General features: G+C 40.0%; 1 protein-coding gene across 1 annotated transcript in view; it reads left to right on the top strand.

The window, feature by feature from the left end:
• Positions 1-21: 21 nt before the first annotated feature.
• jmy (junction mediating and regulatory protein, p53 cofactor) overlaps positions 22-19,979 on the top strand; it is a 41,771-nt gene continuing 21,813 nt past the window's right edge. Inside the window, exons 1-2 of the mRNA XM_049604369.1 lie at positions 22-1,364; positions 15,802-15,975. Coding sequence (XP_049460326.1) covers positions 507-1,364; positions 15,802-15,975 — 1,032 coding nt within the window. The 5' untranslated portion in view covers positions 22-506. The remainder of the gene's footprint in view (positions 1,365-15,801; positions 15,976-19,979) is intronic.

A 19,979-nucleotide genomic window follows, 5' to 3' on the forward strand; every position in this document is an offset into this window, starting at 1 on the left:
ACACGCACGCACCTTGCCTGCTTGTAAACAGAAGCTCACACGTGACATCCAGAGCCCGATCTGCGCGACCGCATTGTGTGTGAGCGGACAAAGAGCGACACAGTCATCGTTTAATATTACAGAGCGCGAGCAGGTCAACGGGCAGGTGTCATGACAACCGACATTATGAAGCCGACTTTCCTTCGTCGTCTTTGCCGCTGTGTTCGAGCGCATCTGGTCGTCTGAACTTCTTCATGTCTGTATCCCAAATCCGACCGTTTGGAGGGACAACGACGTTAGCTGGGCTTTCTCCAGCTCACACGCAGCTGGCGGCTGGTAAACAAAGCTGGACGGCCTTTGTTTCACCTCTTAATTTAGCTCGTCGGTTTATTCTCTTTAGCTGCGCCAAACCTTACTTTTCTAGCTAACGTTAGCTAAACGCAGCTAGCAGTAGCCGTTCGCCTCTACATTAGATTTAATTTTTTGAGCTAACGTTAATCTTGTCTTTATATTATTGGCTTGATGAGATGTCATTCACGATGGAGGATAACTTGGAGTCCGGATGGGTGTCCGTTCGACCCAGAGTCTTCGATGAAAAAGAAAGACATAAATTTGTCTTCATCGTGGCCTGGAACGACATCGAGGGAAAGTTCGCCATAACCTGCCACAACAGAACAGTGCAGAGACGGACCACTTTTCTTCTGGACCCGCTCCTCGACGCTGTTATGCTCCCTTCCCCCGGTGCCTCCGTGGCAGAAAAACGCACAAAAAGTCCTGTCACGACGAAGAAAGACGGCCAAGCGTGTAAAGTTCGACCACATTCGGTCCCTAAAGGACAATCCACAACAAAGACTGCTGCTGGGGACAAAAAACTCGGTAGTTCAAAGACATCCGAGTGTGTCAGCCCGACGTTAGGCTCCTGGGATATTGTGACGCCGAAAGTAATAGATATCGAGATCTTGGACCCAGTGGATGTCCCGATCTCTCCGGATGATGCAGACCCGGGGGACGGTGACAGCACCGGCCGCGAGGACTTCAGCTGGGCCGGACTGTTCTCCTTCCAGGACCTGAGGGCAGCCCACCTCCAGCTGTGCGCTGTCAACTCCGACTTGGAGCCGTGTTTACCCTCCTTCCCAGAGGAGCAGTCCGGCGTGTGGTCGGTCCTTTTCGGTGCCTCAGGGGTGTCGCAGCGGGAGACGGACGCCCTGTGTTACCAGCTGCAGGTGTACCTGGGTCATGCCCTGGACACCTGCGGCTGGAAGATCCTTTCGCAGGTGCTTTTCTCCGAGAGCGAGGACACGGACGAGTACTACGAGAGCCTGAGTGAGCTGAGGCAGAAAGGCTATGAAGATGCTCTGGAGAGGGCCAAAAGACGCATGCAAGAGGTGAATTTACTTCTGCTTTCATGTGGTTTGAATGAAATGCAGGTGTGATGTGGATCTTTTGGTGCTCAATGCTTACAAAAACACACCTTTACACTCTGAAAAGTCAGCCTTATATCACATGGGATGGCAATTTTTAGGACAACCGCTGACTCCCAAAGACCGTGTAGTGTTCGGAGCATAATTGTGCCTCATGGTCTGCTTATTCTCCTCCTCTTCCTTTGTCCCCCCTGTGATCTACCATCTGTTGCTGCACGTTCACAGGCCTTGTAATATGATCTGGTCTGGCCAGACCTCACTGTAGTTGGGTGAACAGTTTTAAGGGAGTCACATAGGAAAAAAAAAAAAACAGGAGAACAATTAGAGGTGGAGTTACAGAAATGATGTGTCACTACAGCTGTTGAGATTGTTTCAGTGTTGACCCAGACAGCTGAAGACATGTAATTAGTGTAACACATAAGCTAACAAATATTGAAAGTGCCAACTATCAAGTGGTGGAAGAAGTATTCAGATCTTTTATTTAAGTCAAAATACTAATGCACTGTAAAAAATACTCCATTATAAGTAAAAGTCCTGCATTCAAAACCTTACTAAAGTAAAAGTAAGTATCAGCAAAATGTACATAAGTATAAAAGTAAAAGTGGTCGTTGTGCAGTAAAATGTTCCCTGTCAGTGTTTCAATATTATATATAATGTTTTTTGATTAATATCACTGTTTCGTGTTAATAATACTAACATTTAAAATCAACACATCTGAAGATAGATTGTTTTAACTGGACAGGAAATATATGAAAAATTGTAATCTGAAGAGTATGTAAAGCTGGGGGACAAATGCAGTGGAGTAAAGATAAGATGTAGTGGAGGAGAAAATTAAAGTTGCATTCAGTTGAAATACATAAGTAAAAACAAGCGCCTTAAATTGGTACTAAAGTACAGTACTTGAGTAAATGTACTTAGCTACATTCCACCACTGCAAATAACCCTAGCTGTAACAGAGATGTGACAGATCCACATAGATTAATGCAGACACTACTGTAAATCATGATCACAGTCAGTCAGTGTGTGTTTTGAGAGGAGGCAAAGCCTCAGGCGGTTTTTCACCTCCTCTGTTGTTTCCTTCAACTGATTGGTAAACAAACAGTGGAGTGAGGGCTCGGCCCAACCAGGAAGAAATTATTTAATGACACTTAATGTCTCACTTGTTTATATGTGACACAACTCAGAAGCATATTATGTTTTATTTTATATGGCCTTCCAGTGTACAAAATGTTGTAGGGCTGCAGCTAGTGGTTATTTTCAGTACTGATTAATCAACTTATTTTATCCCTAGGAGGTAAGAAAAAAGTTAAAAATGGCTCCCCACAGGCCAAGGTGATTTCCAAAGCTGACTATCATGCATGACAAATAGGGCTAGGTATCATTTATAAAATTATGATACCAGTACCAATACAGACAGGGCTAGCTATTTGAACTTGATACCTTTTTAAGGTATTAACTGAAATAACCTAGTACCAAGTAGTATTGAAACTTCTCCAGTCAAACAATACCTGCGTTTGATCCTTTTTTTTTTTTTTTTTTTTACCCAGATGTGGAAAAAGTGACTATTTGTATGGTTTTTCTCATAGCCAATCATGGGAAGGGTTCATAGATTTCATTGGACATGTGATTGTCCCACTACCATAACAGCTACAACCCACACTTTGTGAAGTGTGGTAAAGTCGAGCCCAGTGAAGTACTCTTTTTTTGAGATCAATATCACTTTAAGGGTACTGGTATCATTTTTTTAAACAGTACCCAGCTCTGTAAATAGAGTGCTTCATTTGATACCTGTTTTTTTTACTTCACTCAATACCCATCATGTAAAAGGAAGCATTTCATTGCATAAAATGCCATCAGAGGTTACAGACATGCAGTATAGCCATCCTTCAAATGTTTCAGTGGCATCTCATCACGCTGAACGGCCGACTCCACAGACTGTATGGGTTGTAGCTGTTGTGTTAGTGGGTTACTGGTAAAGCAAGCTCTCTATGTACTAAGGCTGTGACCTTAAATGCAGCCCTTTTTTGTCAGTCTTCGTCTGTACTATCAATAAAAGCAAAAGGCCAAAAACTAATCTTTAGAAAAGGTAATTGTTGTAAGTCTGTAATCTGGTCCATCTTAGTGTTATGTCAGTGGTGAGTTTCACTGATTCTCTGCTGCGAGTGAGAGATGACTATCTTTTGTTGGTAAAATTTGTCAAAACACAAATGATAAGGGAAGCGTGAAATAATTAAATGTTAAGTGGATGGACAGGAAAATAATAAGCAACTATTTTTGAGTTATTTTTTAAAATAACTTTAATATGAAATCTTAGTTATCTTGAAGCATCATGTTGTGGTTTCAGATTCTCGAATGTGAAGATTTACTACATTGTTTCTGTTTTGTGTCATCTTAAGTGAATATCTTTTGCTTTTGGACTGGTGCTCGCACAAAACAAGCACCTTGAAGACGTCAAAATGGGCTCTGGGAAATGGCAATGGACATTTTTCAATATTTTATTTTATATTTAAAAAGATAAATTGGTTAATCTAGAAAACAATCAGCAGATGATTCAATAAGAAATAACAGTCAGTTTCAGCCCCAGACAACAAGGGAGACAAAAGTATCTTCATATCTTGTGACATGTAGATGTTTTTGAAATGTGTTTGGTATTTCGTCAAACTCATTTACATATATGGAAAAACACAAAATCAGAAACATGTTGTGATATAATGCAATCCACAGCAACAGCCTAAGAAATCATCACTCTGAGGTAGTGTCAGCAACAACACAGGTTGTATATATGTACAGACAGTTTTATTGGATGGCACGTTTCCATTTTCCTGGCCACTAAGTTCATTCCTTATAAACCTTGAGTGATGAGTTTTACCATTTTTTTGAACTACATGATAGTTAGCATTATAATGTGCTGTAGAGCTGCAACAATTATTCCATTATTTCATTACTCAGTCTACAGAGAAATTACCAGCAACTATTTTGATAATGATGAATTGTTTTAGTCATTTTTTAAGCAAAACTTTGCAGACTTTCCTGGTTCCATCTCGTCAAATGTGATGATTTGATGCTTATCCTTTTCACGTATGAGAGTTACCTGAATATGTTTTGGTTTTGGACTTTTAATTGAATAAAACAAGCAGTCTAAATACATTATGTTGGGCTGTGGGGAATTACTACGGACATTTTTCACTACGTAATATTTTATCGACGAAATGATTCATTAGGATCACAATCAGCATATTATTCGACTGATAGCTGCAGCGCTAATGCTCAGTTTGGCACTCCTTCCTTCTACTGGTAATGGTGTTCCTTGGAACCCTGATTGTTTGGTGTGTACAGAGCTTTTGGAGAATCACTGTTAATGCCTTCATCACAAGATGCAGACCCAATCGCAGCCCTGTTTGTGATGATAACTGGGCCAAATATGCAGAAAGACAGACTGGTGCAAAACACTCGATGTAGGGCATGGATCTGTCAAACATTGACCAGAGACTTGAAGTTTTTTCTTATCTGTGGCCTGTTGTTAAACAGAATTAGGCTTGCCTACAGTAAACCTGACACGTTGTAAGCTAATAGTTATATTTTAATGGCTTTGCTTTGTAGTCGTTCAGGTGTGATGATAATGTGAAGCGTGAGAAAGATTAAACATTAACTGAGCTCTGGATTACGCAGGCTTGATGCTTTACATTACAGTGTTTAGTATCCAACAAAAGGTGTGAGTATAATGTACACCTGGCATCTAACAAAACTGCAGCTATTATTTTCACTGATCACTTAATCTGCTGATTATTTCCTTGATTTTATCTTTTGGTGTATAAAACAGAAGGTAGCAAACAGTGACAATGTCTATCCCACACCTTTTAGTTACCATATTTAAATATCTTATTTTGTGCAACCAGCTGTGCAAAACCCAAAGATACTGTATTAACTTTGCTGTCATAAATGAAAACCAGCACATAATCGTATTTAAAAAGCTAGAACCAGAGAATTTGGCATTTTCCATAATGCACATACACAGTTCCTCACTCTCTATCCACCTTATTCCTAGCCCCCATGATATCATGAGTAAATTATGGGTGCAACTTCCTGCATTGTACCGGAACCAGCATTTTCCAGTTGTAACAGTATGCAAATCCTCTCACCTAAACTGACACCTCAGTTGGGATAATGCATCCATAACGCTGCCATCTCTGACAGCTACTGGTTGTAGCATTGGTTGTTTATCTTTTTAACAAAGCACATTAGCGATTAGCTTGCCTTGCTACGTTAACATGTCGTTAAATTTAACAGTGCCCGAGCCAGCTCACAGTAAACATACACTTCTCCAAAAGATTATTTATAATTTCTTAGGACTCATAAACAGAACAGATGTAAAGCTTCATATAAAGTGAATAAATATGATGTTTCCCAGCGAATGCTCCGCCCGTCTGCCTTAACGACGCAGTTCAGGAATTCTTATAACTGCTGATTTAATAAATCTACTGAGTGAACCATAATGCCGAATTCAGCAGCAGACTTGAGAAATATCAGTAATTTGAAGCAGTTGTAAAATATATTACTTCAGGCATTCAATTTATATTAAGTATGGCAAATCAGTAACACAGTCTCAACCTAGTGATGTAACACATAATTCAAGGTATGCTGCTGAGTTTATTTTATAAGAGGCAATTTTCTAACATAGGCTGTGAATGACAGGTAAATACAGAAATATCATGTACTGATGTTGAGTGACAGACCTGTTATTTTAGATGTCATTGTCTTGTGCATGTTCTGATTTAACACCTCTCTGTTGAAACTCCTTTGGTTTTATTATTTCTCATGTCATTCCAAGCACGTGACAACATAGTGTATGCATTAGAGTGTGTGCGAAAATATGGGACAGATCACCACTTGCATTGATTTAGTAAGGGATAGTGTATTTTATTTTTCAATACAGGACAATCTGGTATTATATGGGATGGGTGACAACCTATTGCTCTCTGTCAATAGATGATTGAAACTGTGGTTATTGTTGGTTACAGGAACAGTCCCATTGTTCTGGGTGCATGTTCATCACTGTTGTTGAAACAACAAGTATAGCTCAGTCTGGTTGTTAGTAACGTCACAGACGTGGACAGTACAACATGTGCCAGAGCTCCACAGAGACATTTAACGTTAGTTAGATATCTGTTAAAAAAACAGTATTAGCTCAACTGAAGTTGAATTACTTTAGAAAAGAACTGCTGTTGGCTGTTTGCCACAGAGACTAGCCACCGACTAACCGTAAAAAGTCCATTAACTAGCTTACTCCCACCTTTGATATCTCACCAGAAGGGTGTACCACGTAGCAAGATTAGTGGCTTAGTGAGGTATGTTGAGCCTAAAGCTAGAGTTTTCCGTCCTACAAAGGTGACTCTCTAGCCCTTTTTAGATAGGAATTGTGCAAATTTGCAGGAAAGCCCAATCAGTCTTTTTTTTCAGCATTGGCAGTATAAAAACAATATCGGGGAGTGCAGCAATTTGCCGATTGCCTTCTTTTTGTTTATACAGAATGCGCCTTTTTTGGGGCAATGGGGGGCGTGAGCAAGTAACAATGTGTTGGTCTGCGTGTGACGTAAACAGTGACATGGGAGGGAAGCCGTGGCTAGTCAGTCCTTCGGCAATTCTCTTGTAAGTCAGCCCGTTCCTCACCGTTCCTGTCATCTGATGGTTAATGGCCTCTTAGTTTGCGAGGACAAGGAGGGCGCGCAATTCCTCGTCTCCCCAGTTGCTCATCTTTACAGTGTCCGTCAGGTTTGTGTTTATCCACCGTCAGTGGGTCGCATGTGCAGCGTCATCAACGGCTCCTCCCACAAGTCTTCAACAGCCCCTTCTGTTGCAGAAGGCTGCCTCGGTCTGTTTAAACAAAAAAGCGTACCGCTAATATGACTACCCTACGAGGTGGAAAATTGGGCACCTCGGATCAACTTGCCAATCAGGCTCTGGGTGTATAAACGCTTGCAGCTTGCCGGCAAAAGGGCCCAACATTCGCAGAAAATCTGGCAGTGTAAAAGGGGCTTCTTTTAACCTGGCTAGATCACCGTGGTAACTTCTGCAGCAGACCTAACCTGGTTGGGTTCAAGTTATGTTCGGAGTTTCTGCTTGAAATTGTTTACAGTGCGCCTTTCATTACTGCTTTGTGTAACGTCACTCTATAGTCAGTGTTTATGTATGAGCGATACAGATTGTCAGATGAGGGAATACGTTATAAATGCACTTTATACAACTTGCTGAATCTTAACTATAAAATTAGAATGACAGTCATTCTATTTCTGTAGCTGTGACGTTACATACATGCCCCCAAAGGAAACTGTGCAATTACAGTAACAGTTAATGTGTGTATCTGCAACCTTCAGTCCATCAGTGATGCTGAAAATATGAATAATATTGTTTTATTTTATTTGCATGGTTGTTGGTGCTCGCACTGTTCTCTGTTCCATTTGCCCATGCAGGCTCTGAAAGAAACCTTCTACAAAATCACTGTAGAATCAGCTGTAGAATGTGCAGTTGTCACGTTTGTCACATTTGTTAGTATTATTATTAGTAATATTAATGTAGTTACTCCTGTCTCGCCTAGGTTGAAGCTACTGTGTTGCTTTTTACAGCAATTCTCTTTAATATTCTTCAAAAGCGGAAGTTGGGGGCACATGATTGGTCAATATCATGTGTCAGATCACGCAGTGACATGATCATTTGATTCATTTTATGAGAACACACACACAGAGCCTGAAGCAGAAAGCCTGGGTTAAAGACAGATCATAACCACCTTCATGGTATCTCTGACCGAGGCTTTAGAGTTTGTAGAGCCAGCTCACACAAAGAGAGCCTGGCTCTGTTGAACTGGCTTGGTGGTACAGCCCTCAGAAATTGCACCCATAATCATTTCTACAGTAGCGCCCTCAGGAATAAGGTTGATAGTCACAAAAAGGGATAATAGGCAGTTTATTTACTTCTGTTTATTAGTTTGTTAATGTGCCCACAGTTTGTGTTTTGTCATGGTGAGTGTGCACGTTAGTCTGCCATACTGTGGCTTTGTGGGACAACATTTTAGCTCAGATTGTTTACATTACACAGTGCGGGTAGTCTTTTGTGTTACTCACTAACACATATTTATTTGGACAATTAATGTGTCCTGTTTTATATTTGAGCTGAAAACAGTGATGTATGCCTCTGCTGGCTACAGTTATCATTAATCCTCGTGTGCATTCCTACATGAAATATTTGAGGGAAAAAAACCACACAAAAACATGAACCCACATTGCTCAAAGGATTTCTAGTTGTAGGTCCTAGTTCAGTTGATTCACAGGTGGTGGCAGCTCTGCAAAGAACCTTGCCATTGAGTGCTATTGGTAACTGGTTTTCCCCTTTAGGCTCACACTGCATTTTATGTCTCCCAAATAGAATTTAGTTCATTCAAACTGAGCGTCTGCTCAGATCATAGTCGGCTGTGTTCCTCCTGCGAGATGCTTCAATTAAAAGGCACAGAGAAAAGTGCTCCAGTAAGACGGAGCAGATTTAGCACCGACAAACTGGAAGAGTTAGTCCTGATGATAGGCCTGGAGCAGCTATGCTATAGCTCATATCACTCCTGTAATTATGCACTCATTGCACTTTGGAGTCCTTTCTGTCGACTTTACAGCTACATTTAGCACACGATCATGTAATAATATCTTTCAAACAAGTTGGAAAAGTAAGAAATAAATACATCTAAAGCTACCGTTGGAAACTTTTATGAAAATAACTTTTTGTTACATTTACTGAAACTGTCATTGTACTAACAAACAGTCTGCGACTAAAAATCCTCTCACCTCTTGTTGTCTAATGGCATCTGTTAGAATCTACTACTGCTGGGGCATCGGTGGCTTAGTGGTAGAGCAGGCGCCCCATGTACAAGGCTGTTGCCGCAGCGGCCTGGGTTCGACTCCAACCTGTGGCCCTTTGCTGCATGTCACTCCCTCTCTCTCTCCCCCTTTCACACTTGTCTGTCCTATCAATAAAGGCTAAAAAACAACCAATCGGAGCAGAGAATTCTCTAGCGCAGCTGAACATGAATCAAAATTCTGCTACTGCATTGCCTTTTTCTGTCTTTAATGTGTTCAGAATCAGATTTAGTGTACTGTATAGCTGTAAAAAACAGGAAAGTTTGTGATCCGGCCACCATGCTGGATACAGTCAAGCAACACACCAGGCACTGCTCAGCGCTCACCAGCTGGACCAACTTTGCATTGCTGCTTTTAACTAAATTAAACATTAATAAAAGTCACTGCCATGAAGTCAACATTCAGAATAACAAAAAGAAAAATAAATACAAGAAAGCATAACAAATGATACAAAAGCTATGTGATAGGGTGACTATATCTAAGGGCCTGGATGATGCCCTCTGACCAGAATTTGGGATGGCCAGAAGAGCTCTGCTAAGCTAAACAGGAGATATTTTGTCAAATGGTGTGCAGTTAATTTCCATTAATCAGTTTTGTCAACTTTTTTTGCAGTTTGCTCTGAACCATTCATTTGTTTCTCCACACTGACCCTGCAAACATTTTAAATAAATCATAAGTTAAAACAGGGGCTGTAGCTAACAATTTATTTTTTATTAACAGATAATATGCTTATTATTTTTGTATGTAAAATGTCAGAAAATAATGAAAATCCCCCATCACATTTTCCTGAAGCCCAAGTGCAGTAACTTCTTGAAATTTCTTTTTTTGTCTGAGCAATTGCCCAAAACTCGTAAATATTCAGTGAAAACTTCGAAATCTTTTCTTTTAAAGGGCCACGGGCTGTTATCGAACCCACAGCTGCTGCAGCAAGTACAATGCCTTTTATATATATGGAACAGCCGCTCTAACCACTGAGCTAATAATCGCCCTGAAAACTTCTAAATCTAAAGTAAATTCTCATTATTAGAAGTCTGGGACCAGAGAATGTTTGGCTTTATGGTGCGAAAAGTGACTTAAAACATTCAAAATAGCTGCAGATTGTATTCTCTGTCAGTTGTCCAATCAATTGGTGCAGTGGTTTCCTAATGGTGTGCTGCATCACACTGGCACACCTGGACTGGCATTATGGCACAAGTCCAGCTGTAGCGTGTGATTTCGGGACAACCATACATTATTATTGTAACATACAAGTATACAAAATATTATGAATTAGTATTTATTTAAATTACAATAAGTCTATGACCAAAAATAAATTACGCAGTTGCCAGGTAATGGGGATTATTAAGTGTGGCCCTGATTGACAACACTATTGAAAAAGAGAAATTTATGAGGGTAAATGGATTGCTTTCTTCTGCAGTGCAACCAATAACTAACCACCAGTGCAGACACCCCACCAATTAAAGATAAGAGGAATAAAAATTTGAGTAGACCATATCATGAAAGCTACCTGTACCGTATGGCTTCAGCTTGACTGGGGATGTTAATGCCCCCTCAGACTGGGTGCGTCACCTGTCGGGAGAAGCTGGCTAATGCTAGCATGGGGCTAAGCATGTTGAAGAGGCCCTTTGAAACCAAACATCCCTTTCGCGCTGAGAGAAACTTTGCCTACTTTAAAAGAGCACACAACCTGAATTAGAGGCAGCAAGACCGTTTGTTTCTAATTCATTCTTGAATTATTTTGTTACTAGTTTTCAGAAGCAACAAAAGGGGCAGGCGTTAGCACCTTCATGCAACATGCAAACTCTGTGAATTTTCAGGGTCTCCCTATGTCAGTGTGTTTTCTCCAGGGTTCTCTGGCTTCCTCCCACAGTCCAAAGACATGCAGGTTAGGTTGACTGGTGACTCTAAATTGTCCATAGGTGTGAATGTGAGTGTGAATGGTTGTCTGTCTGTATGTGTCAGCCCTGGGATGGTTGGCGACCTGTCCAAGGTGTACCCCGCCTCTTGCCCAGTGTTAGCTGGGATAGGCCCTCTCCCCCATGTACCCTTGAGAGGGTAAATGGTTACGGACAATGAATGAATTAATTATTAAATATATCATGAGTGATATAGTTGTTCTTCAAATTTTAGTTGGCATTAGTGAATTTAAAAAAATGTACAGAGTGATAACACGTGTTATAAAGGCTGATTTGTGTGGATATTAATTCAGTGATTTTGGCTTGCACTTTGATGAGCCACGGGCACAAGGAGTTTGAAAACAACTGAATTAGTCAGCTAATTGTTATAACTTCATTTAAATAGGTAATCCTGCTGCATCTTTGAAGTGCAGGCTCATCAGCTCACACACCAAACAGTCGGAGGACCTCCTGCTTCCTGCCTGTCATCATCAACAAATAGATTTGACTATGTAAATACAACTTAAGCAGGAAATAAGTATATTTCATCATAAACAGCCCAGTTTTCAAAGGAAGTTTTTAAAGAAAATCTCTAACAATCAATGTATTCCAGCACTTGCATCCATAAAAGTTATAGAAGTTAAAATAGCCCATAAAGCTCAGGACTTTGTAGCTTTGCAAAGCTCGTGCCCAGGCAGAACTCGTCTGATTTAGCCCAGAGGTTTTCCTGACTAGGAGCGACTGCAGGGGCAGGGAGTCGGTGTATGGTTGGCCAGTGGTTACCACGGAGACACAGGCCCAAGGTAAACAGTAGGAGCAGTGTTCGAGCTGAATCGTGCAGTGTCTATCCCCAACGTGGAGGGCTTTGGATAAGCAGCCTGGAGTTAATATAAGAGTCTCTATTCATATCTATAGCTCCTTGCAGAAAGAAGAGCACTTTATCCACCGCTTTGGACGAAGATTGGGTGGTGGCACATTTCAATATTATCTGAAGCAGAAGTGAAGGGGGAGTATTGTGCTGTATGAATTGGAGCTACTGGTTTCTGAGAGCTGGGAGATGAATTGTATTTGTGTGTACAATAGCTGTTTTGATAGCGTCTGTCTCTTGAACAATGAGCAGTCTGTGAATAGCGGGACATACGGTATGAATCAGCAACAGTTTGGGCCAATTTATTCTCATTCTACTACACTCAAACAACATACTTTATGGTATCATTACGGACCACACACACATGCATGCAGAGACACTTGCACACTCTTTACTCTCACTTTTATAGATAATGTTTGGATTTATTGCCTTGAGCTTTCAGAGTTGTTTCAGAGTTGTTTTTGTTTAGGACTAATCATGAATTAGTCAGAATTAGACTCACTACACACACTAAAATTCAATTTCCTATTCAGTTGGATGTGTTTGAAGGATAATTCTGGTGATACTCTTTACTTTTCTTAGTGTTTTACTCTTGTAAAATTGGTGTTTGCTTTTAACTAGGGTTGCAGCTAACAATTATTTTTATTATTGATTAAAGATTACTTTCTCGATTGTTTAATTTACAAATTGTAAAAAAAAAATAAAATAAAAAAAATGCCAGCTATAATCCCCTAAAGTCCATGTTGATGTTTTCAAATATCTTGTTTTGTCAGACCAGCAGTTGAAAAACTCTGTTATCTAGAAATCTCATGTCATGCTATCCAGGGTCAGCTAATCTATTCTACTTTTGTGCCGGTTTTTCAAGCAACATTGGATCAGATCACCCTGATCTAGATACAAACATTTCAAAATTATCATATTCGGAAAACCATTGCTTTAAATGGGACTATGTATCACAATGTAGGCAGTTTGTCAATGAACACACTGCAGCTACCATTTAAAGCCATAGGTGCCACTGAAGAAAATTTAACGGCGATCTTTGAGAGTGTAACTTAAAGCCTTTCACTACAGTAGAAAAAAAAATTCCCCAAATAACTGTCAATATAAAAAAAAAGGTTTTTAATAGAAAGCCTAAAATTTTGTTCCTGAAATCCACCTGAATCCGGAGTTCTACTGGGATCAAGATCATTCTGATTTTTTGGGATCATACAAGGTATCGCAATCCTACTAATTATTACATAATCTAATCCCATTTCAGAATCTTTTTTTTCTTTTGAACAACCCATTTTCAAGATTTTATCCAATCCGACAGCTGAAATCCAATAGGATCAACTGAGCCCAGGAGTCTTCATAGATAATCAAATAAACAGTCTATATTGCCCGGCTGTTGAAGGAAATTATTTAGCCCTTTTACAGAAGAATAAATGTATATACTGTATTTGGGACTTGTTTTTAAAGATTTACCACTGGGATTAGAACCAGGAGTCACAGATATAGCTGGGAGGTCAGATAGTATTAGGGTACAGTCACTAATGAGTGAGTGCAGGCAAATGACTGTCTCCTGCTGAGGCAGCAGGACATATTCGTGCTGAATGGAGCAAGAGCGGGATGTGATGCTCACAGAAAGCTAGCTTGCCAGCTAATGTTAGCTAACTTGCAAAGTATGATGTTTTTTCACACTTCTTTGTTGAGAACTTAATGATTATAAACACTATGGCACATTCTCAAAGTCTTATTCATCGAATAGCATCTGTCTCAGGTTAAGCAAAGATAAAAGTCAAACCTAAATAAAACACAAAAAGAATGGAAAAACAGGGTCATCACAAATTAGCTCAAACATATCTGGTAATGAAAACAATGCAAGAGCTTTCTTGTCTTTTTACAAGTTTTAGACACTTACTCAAGAGTTTTAACTCATTCTTTCAATGGTTCTAACTATGATTAGTAGGCATGTAACAATATATCGAATTTCGCGGTGTCGCGATAAAATAAATTCTCGATACCTTCGTGGGAATGCCACGGTAGTTATATAGCTGCGTTCTCCTACAGAGCCGGTAATATGACTGTGCGACTACATTCCCCATAATCCTTCGCATGCAACTGCGCACGCAGGTGAGAGCAGACTTGTGCAGCTCAGCCTCTCAGCCTCTGACTCTGACCCGTGCGTGACCGGAGAAAACAGCGAATAAAAGTAAGGAGATTGATTGTTCTTCTCTGTGGATTTTCTCCGTGACTGTTCGTCATAGTGAGAAGCCACACATATCACGTGAAACAGTGGAATCGTGGCTTTCTGACAAGACCTCAGTTGTCAGTAGTCCAATGTTTTCACAGCGAAAAAAAATGATAAAGTTACACTAAAACAATGTATAACAGAGCTTTCATACAGCTTTGCACACACATTACTTTTGGATGGATTACTCGCGAATGCAGGGTCGCACAGAAATGCCACGCATATCACATGAAAGCGCAGGATCAGAGCTTTCCTCTCCTCATCTCCTGTTCTGAGAAAGTGTTAGGGTCTCCTTGATGTCAAGATTGTCAACCTGGCGTGAACAAACTGAGTGAATGTGTGTTTGAGTTTTTCTATGACTTCCAGGGAAATGGCTGGGCTTTATTTATTTTGGTTTTCTTTTACACACATCTCTACCCACCTCTCTCTCTCTCTATGTGTCTCTCTATATATCTGTGAGTGAGGGATTGTGTGTTATTGAGTTTACATTATTTCTAATTTGTTAATTTTGTTGTTGCAGGGTCTGATTGTTCTAAGTTCTGTATATTTGATGAATATTAAGACTACTCTATCCTCATAATTTGATGTCATTCAGACATAGTAATAGTAGTACACTACTTTTGTTCAGAGTAGGTTAAAAAATACTGAATGTTTCCATTTTCATATTCTGTCACTATAGTTTTAATTGACATGACTTTGTTATGGCACTTTAATGTCTGCCTGCCTAGCAGTAATAGGGGGGAAATCAAAGCACATGTTCAACTGTGTTTTGATTTGTTTATGATACGCTTCCAAGTTAAAAATAACATGCTGTACAGTGTACATGCACTATTTTTGAATAAAATAGCTATTTTAACAATAAATTTTCTATTTTTTCCCCTTGTATAAATATCGTGATAATATCGTATCGTGAGTTTCTGGTATCGTTACATCCCTAATCATTAATCTTGAAGTATCTGCATTTGTGCATGAAAACCTTCCCCAATAACAAGACAATATTGAGAACAAAGTCCATGTTCTTGTTTTCAACACCAACACCAAATTTGACTGTCTCCCTGTCAAGGTTGACAACTTAATCTCTCAGGACTGTAGCCAGCACTGCATATTGGTCCAGAAGGACTGCACTACAATATCGGCTGGTTAGACACAGAAACAATCATTGTCTAATCCACACACTTCCTAGCTATTGGTTAAAGCTGTGACATCACCAGTCATAGTTCACCAAAGTTGACTTCCATGTGATGGGTAGTTGTGAACTTGCTTTGCTGTTGGAAGTAAATGTTTTATTTGCCCCTTCACTCCCATTGAATGCAAGTGAACAGGAGGTGAATATTCGCCAATGTTAATTTTACTCATACTTGATCTTTCCCTTGAGACGGACTAATACATTGTTGGTTTATTGACTAAAATAACTCCTTCCTTGTACTTAATGGTAAATATGTTGCATCGTGTAAATCTCTGTCAGCAACAGTTTCCCAGCTACATCTTTTCTCCATGCCTTTTTGTGTCCCAGGTGTTGGACAAACATAAAGCCATGGACAGCATGGTGGAGCTGCTGCAGGTGTACCCTGAGGAGGACGAGGCATACGGAGAGCTGCTGGAGGCGACGACTCAGCTCTACCACTACCTGCTTCAGCCTTTCAGGGACATGAGGGAGCTGGCAATGTTGCGCAGACAGCAGATTAAGGTAATACACACAAGCACATACACACACAGATACAAATACCATCTGCTTTAGGGCTTGATTTAAGTAGGTTTAGACCTAACAGTAGCCGGCTAACTGTCCTGGAATACACTTTGACTGCGTTTCTCTACTACAGAGCACTCCATCAGTTACAGTGCTATTCTTGTGGTTTTAAAAGCCATGGTTAGTGCTGGGAAAGGAGCCCTGAACCACAGCATGGTAATGTCATCCTCTGAGCTCCTAAGCCCACTGTAATGACATTAGTTGCTGAGGATACATGTGGTGGTGATGATGATGGTGTAGTAGCTACCCTGTAGCTTTGCGTTTGGGGGCTGTAGAGGGCAGAGGATCAGCCAGAGAGGCTTTTTCCCCCCTCCACCCAGAGCGGCTTAACAACCAGCATAAGTATTATTACAGCAGCCACTAAACCACTCGGTAATTCTGCAGCCTCAGCACACTCTTCTGTTTTCCACACTCTTTCTCCACTCCATCTTTGTTGTTTTTCTTCATTAGAGGCTTGAAGAGAGAAGTAAATCCACGGACTAATCTGAACTGTCTCATAGAGCTGGCTTCAGTCTCGACACATGCCTGGTTGGGTCAATAGGTCAGAGTCCTTAATGCTCACAGTACACTTGTTCAACATTTAAGTCATTTCTTAACAAATGCTTTGGATAATATTAAAATACAAAAGGAAGATTTATGAATTTCTGTTTTTCTTTCTGACTATTAGTTTGAAATTTTCCTTACAGCAATACAGCAACAAAACCATACTGGAAATTTATGAAATTGGCTACATTTATCAATATGACCATGTTACCCAGGTCTTATGAAGGTGTGTGATCAAACTGGTGGGGTGTTTACCAGAAAAATATCAAACTCAAAAACGTACAACAAGTTATTAGCCTAAGAATTTACAGAAACATCGCGTGCAATAGTCCACCTTCCACCTTCCACCTTCTCCTCCCCTCTGTCACTTTGGCTGTTTTCTCTCAAACACACACACACACACACACACACACACACACACACACACACACACACACACTAGACATAACTGTCTTAGCTCTGACCATGTAGCATTATCTAAAAGTGGGGCTCACTGCCAGGTCACATGTCACAGATATTTAGAACTTCATGGAGAGCAATGAGGGCAAAACCGCAAATATTCTCTGGTCTAGCTCAGCTAAAACACAAAAACGTTGCATTTGTTAGCACGTAGCCTATCATCTACTACTGAGCCCGTTTGTAACCGATATCAACAACATTATCTTAACTTCACCTCTTCTTACAGACGTGAACTAACCACAGACACTTGCCTCATTCCTGGACTCCCAGTGATGTGCCGCTGCAGAATGCAGGGAAACACTGGAATAGATCATTGGCATATTAAAACATTTTTTTTTTTTTTTAGCTTAGCGGGTGTTCCTGTTGGACTGGAGACCCTCCTGGCCTGTACAATTACAGGGTAGACACAATGAAATAGAACAGAAGTTGGAATTTTAAATAAAATGTCAGGCAGTAAATGTAGTGCACTATATAATTAATAGGGAGTGATATTGGACACAGCCTGTGAAAGTTAAGTAAGCACTGTGCACAGGTGTGTCCATTCCACATAACCTCATGAGTTCAAGGTGCAGTCCAATCCAGCCGGCCAGAAAAAGAACAAAGGAGAAAGTCAGTGGTAGAGAGAGGAAACAAAAATAACAGGCTTATCCAACAGTGTGAAATAACATCAGCAGGCCAAAGTCTATGTCTTGTTTGTCGGAATAGTCAAGGAATCAAGTTTGAGGTTTTCTGGGCTGTGCAACCTGTGCATGCTTTGATATTATGTTACAAAGTACTGAGTGCTGTTTAACTGGACACATGCTGTCTCTGTATCTGTCCTCAGACACTCTCTGTTTCACCCCTTTGTTGTGTTGTGAGTACTTTCCCGTCTCTAAACTACATTCCTTACACAGCATGCTCATCCAGCATCATGTCACTAACCAGCACAAGGGACTGTGTGGGTGTGTTTTATGAGTGTGTATTGCAGTATGATGGTATTTGGCTTTTTGGGTGGATACTGATCTAAATTAAGACAGTTCACTGAATCACAAGAATTTGTGTAGCACTTTTTTTAAAGGATGAGTCTGCTGATATTTGATATTTTTATTATAGTCAACGGATCCCACGAAAGGTCCCAAACAAGCAATGACTTAATCTGCTCATTAAGTATTGTGTGTGTATCAAAGCTTGATATATCTTCTTCCTCTGTGCCTTAGAGCTCCATTGTTGCCCCAGAACTATTAAAAACACATGAGTGAGTCACACTGTTGCACTGGCTGACATATTCCTTCATTATCATTAACACACACTGTAGTTTATTTTGACTTAATCCTACATATATTGTCCTGCTGCCACAAGTATGCACTACAGCACCACATCTAGATCTGCTGAAATTAGTCCCTAACAAATGTTCAACAGTGTCCAGCTGTTGTATTTAATTATGTAACCTTTTTACAGGACACTGTATTACATTAGAGTTGCAGTGATCAATTTTAAGTACATGTTACCTTACTGCTCAGTCTCCAGACAAAATACTTTGACTTTCTATTCCAGGCTAGGCAAACAAAAAAGGTTCTCCTTCTCAAACATAAGTCAAGTTTTTCATGGTCGTCCAACCAAAAGAAATCAACATAAACATTTTGCTCCTCATCTCCTGGATATTACAGAGTAATCTGTTCTGGGAAATGAAGGAAGTGTTAAAATAAAATAAGAATTTCAACTCATTAGCCTAGGGATGGCCATGCAAAATGTCCAAATCGAGTACCTTTTTTGTTAGTTTCTGATCGGATATCTTCACAAGTCTTTTACAAAGCTGAAAGCATTTGACACTTAAGTCTGATGTTTGGAGGTTCCCATCCTGTATCTCCACTAATGGCCCAAACTGAAGTAAATTTATGGACTCCCAAAAAGGATCACTAGAAGCTTATGGATGCTTGCTATGGCTGCTTGTGATGGAGACATAAAACAAATGCCCATGCGCAAAGCACCTGTGGTTGAAGCTGCCCTTGTCATGTGGATTGACAATGCCCGGTAACGTAATGCAACAGCTATAGCTCACTGTATTTTGAAATGGTCAGTAAAATTTAGTAAATAGCAAGGCTGTCCTCTTCATAACTTTATATTAATATAATAAATATACATTGTCAATTAGATGGTAATCTTCATGAGAAATAAAGAAAATGGAAAAACATCCGTTACAATAATCATCCTCTTATAGTGATCAATTTAATGCGACGGATGTGATTACTGTAAACTGTGTCCACTTTATTAAATTGCTTGTTTTGTGTGACCAGTAGTCCGACCGCCAAATTTTTTTACTTTCATAGAAGACTAAAATAAATGGTAAATAATCAGAATTGAAAATCAACAGTCAGAGAAATTTTTGCTTTAAAGATAATGTATTAATCAAATACCAAAACAGTTGCAGATTTGACCAACTGCAATAAGACAGTTGACTAATCCAACCATATTTTGTAAGATTAACAGTCTTGTTGGTATTGAAGTAAAAGGTTTATTAAAAATCTATACTTTGTGGAAAATGTAAAACCTTCCCAGAGATCCATCTGGACGTGTGAAGTTTGAAAGACATGGGCATTTAGGAGACAGAGAGGATCTAATGAAAGATACTTTTGAGTTGCATTATTGGAGTTGTAGTGTCTGCTGTTTGTGGAGCTTGGCCCCTACTAGAAGCTAAGAGTCATGATATCTCGACCTTTGATCCTTCAACTTTTATGTGTCCTGTGAGTCACCCAGCTTTATAGAGGTTTATTACTAATGTGCTGGAAACAAGTCACTGTTACCTGCAGACTGGAGGTGTACAACCCCCTCTAACCATTCTGCATGTTTCTGATGCGCTTCATGAAGCTTTCTGAGAATCTGAACTCTGTACGATTCCAAAGTTTCCAGCTTCACCACCTGCTCCCCTCAGGGCGATCCAACGGCTGAAAACAAAGCTGTATGCA

This window comes from Epinephelus fuscoguttatus, linkage group LG18, assembly GCF_011397635.1.
Source record: "Epinephelus fuscoguttatus linkage group LG18, E.fuscoguttatus.final_Chr_v1".
In the NCBI taxonomy this organism is placed as follows: domain Eukaryota; kingdom Metazoa; phylum Chordata; class Actinopteri; order Perciformes; family Serranidae; genus Epinephelus; species Epinephelus fuscoguttatus.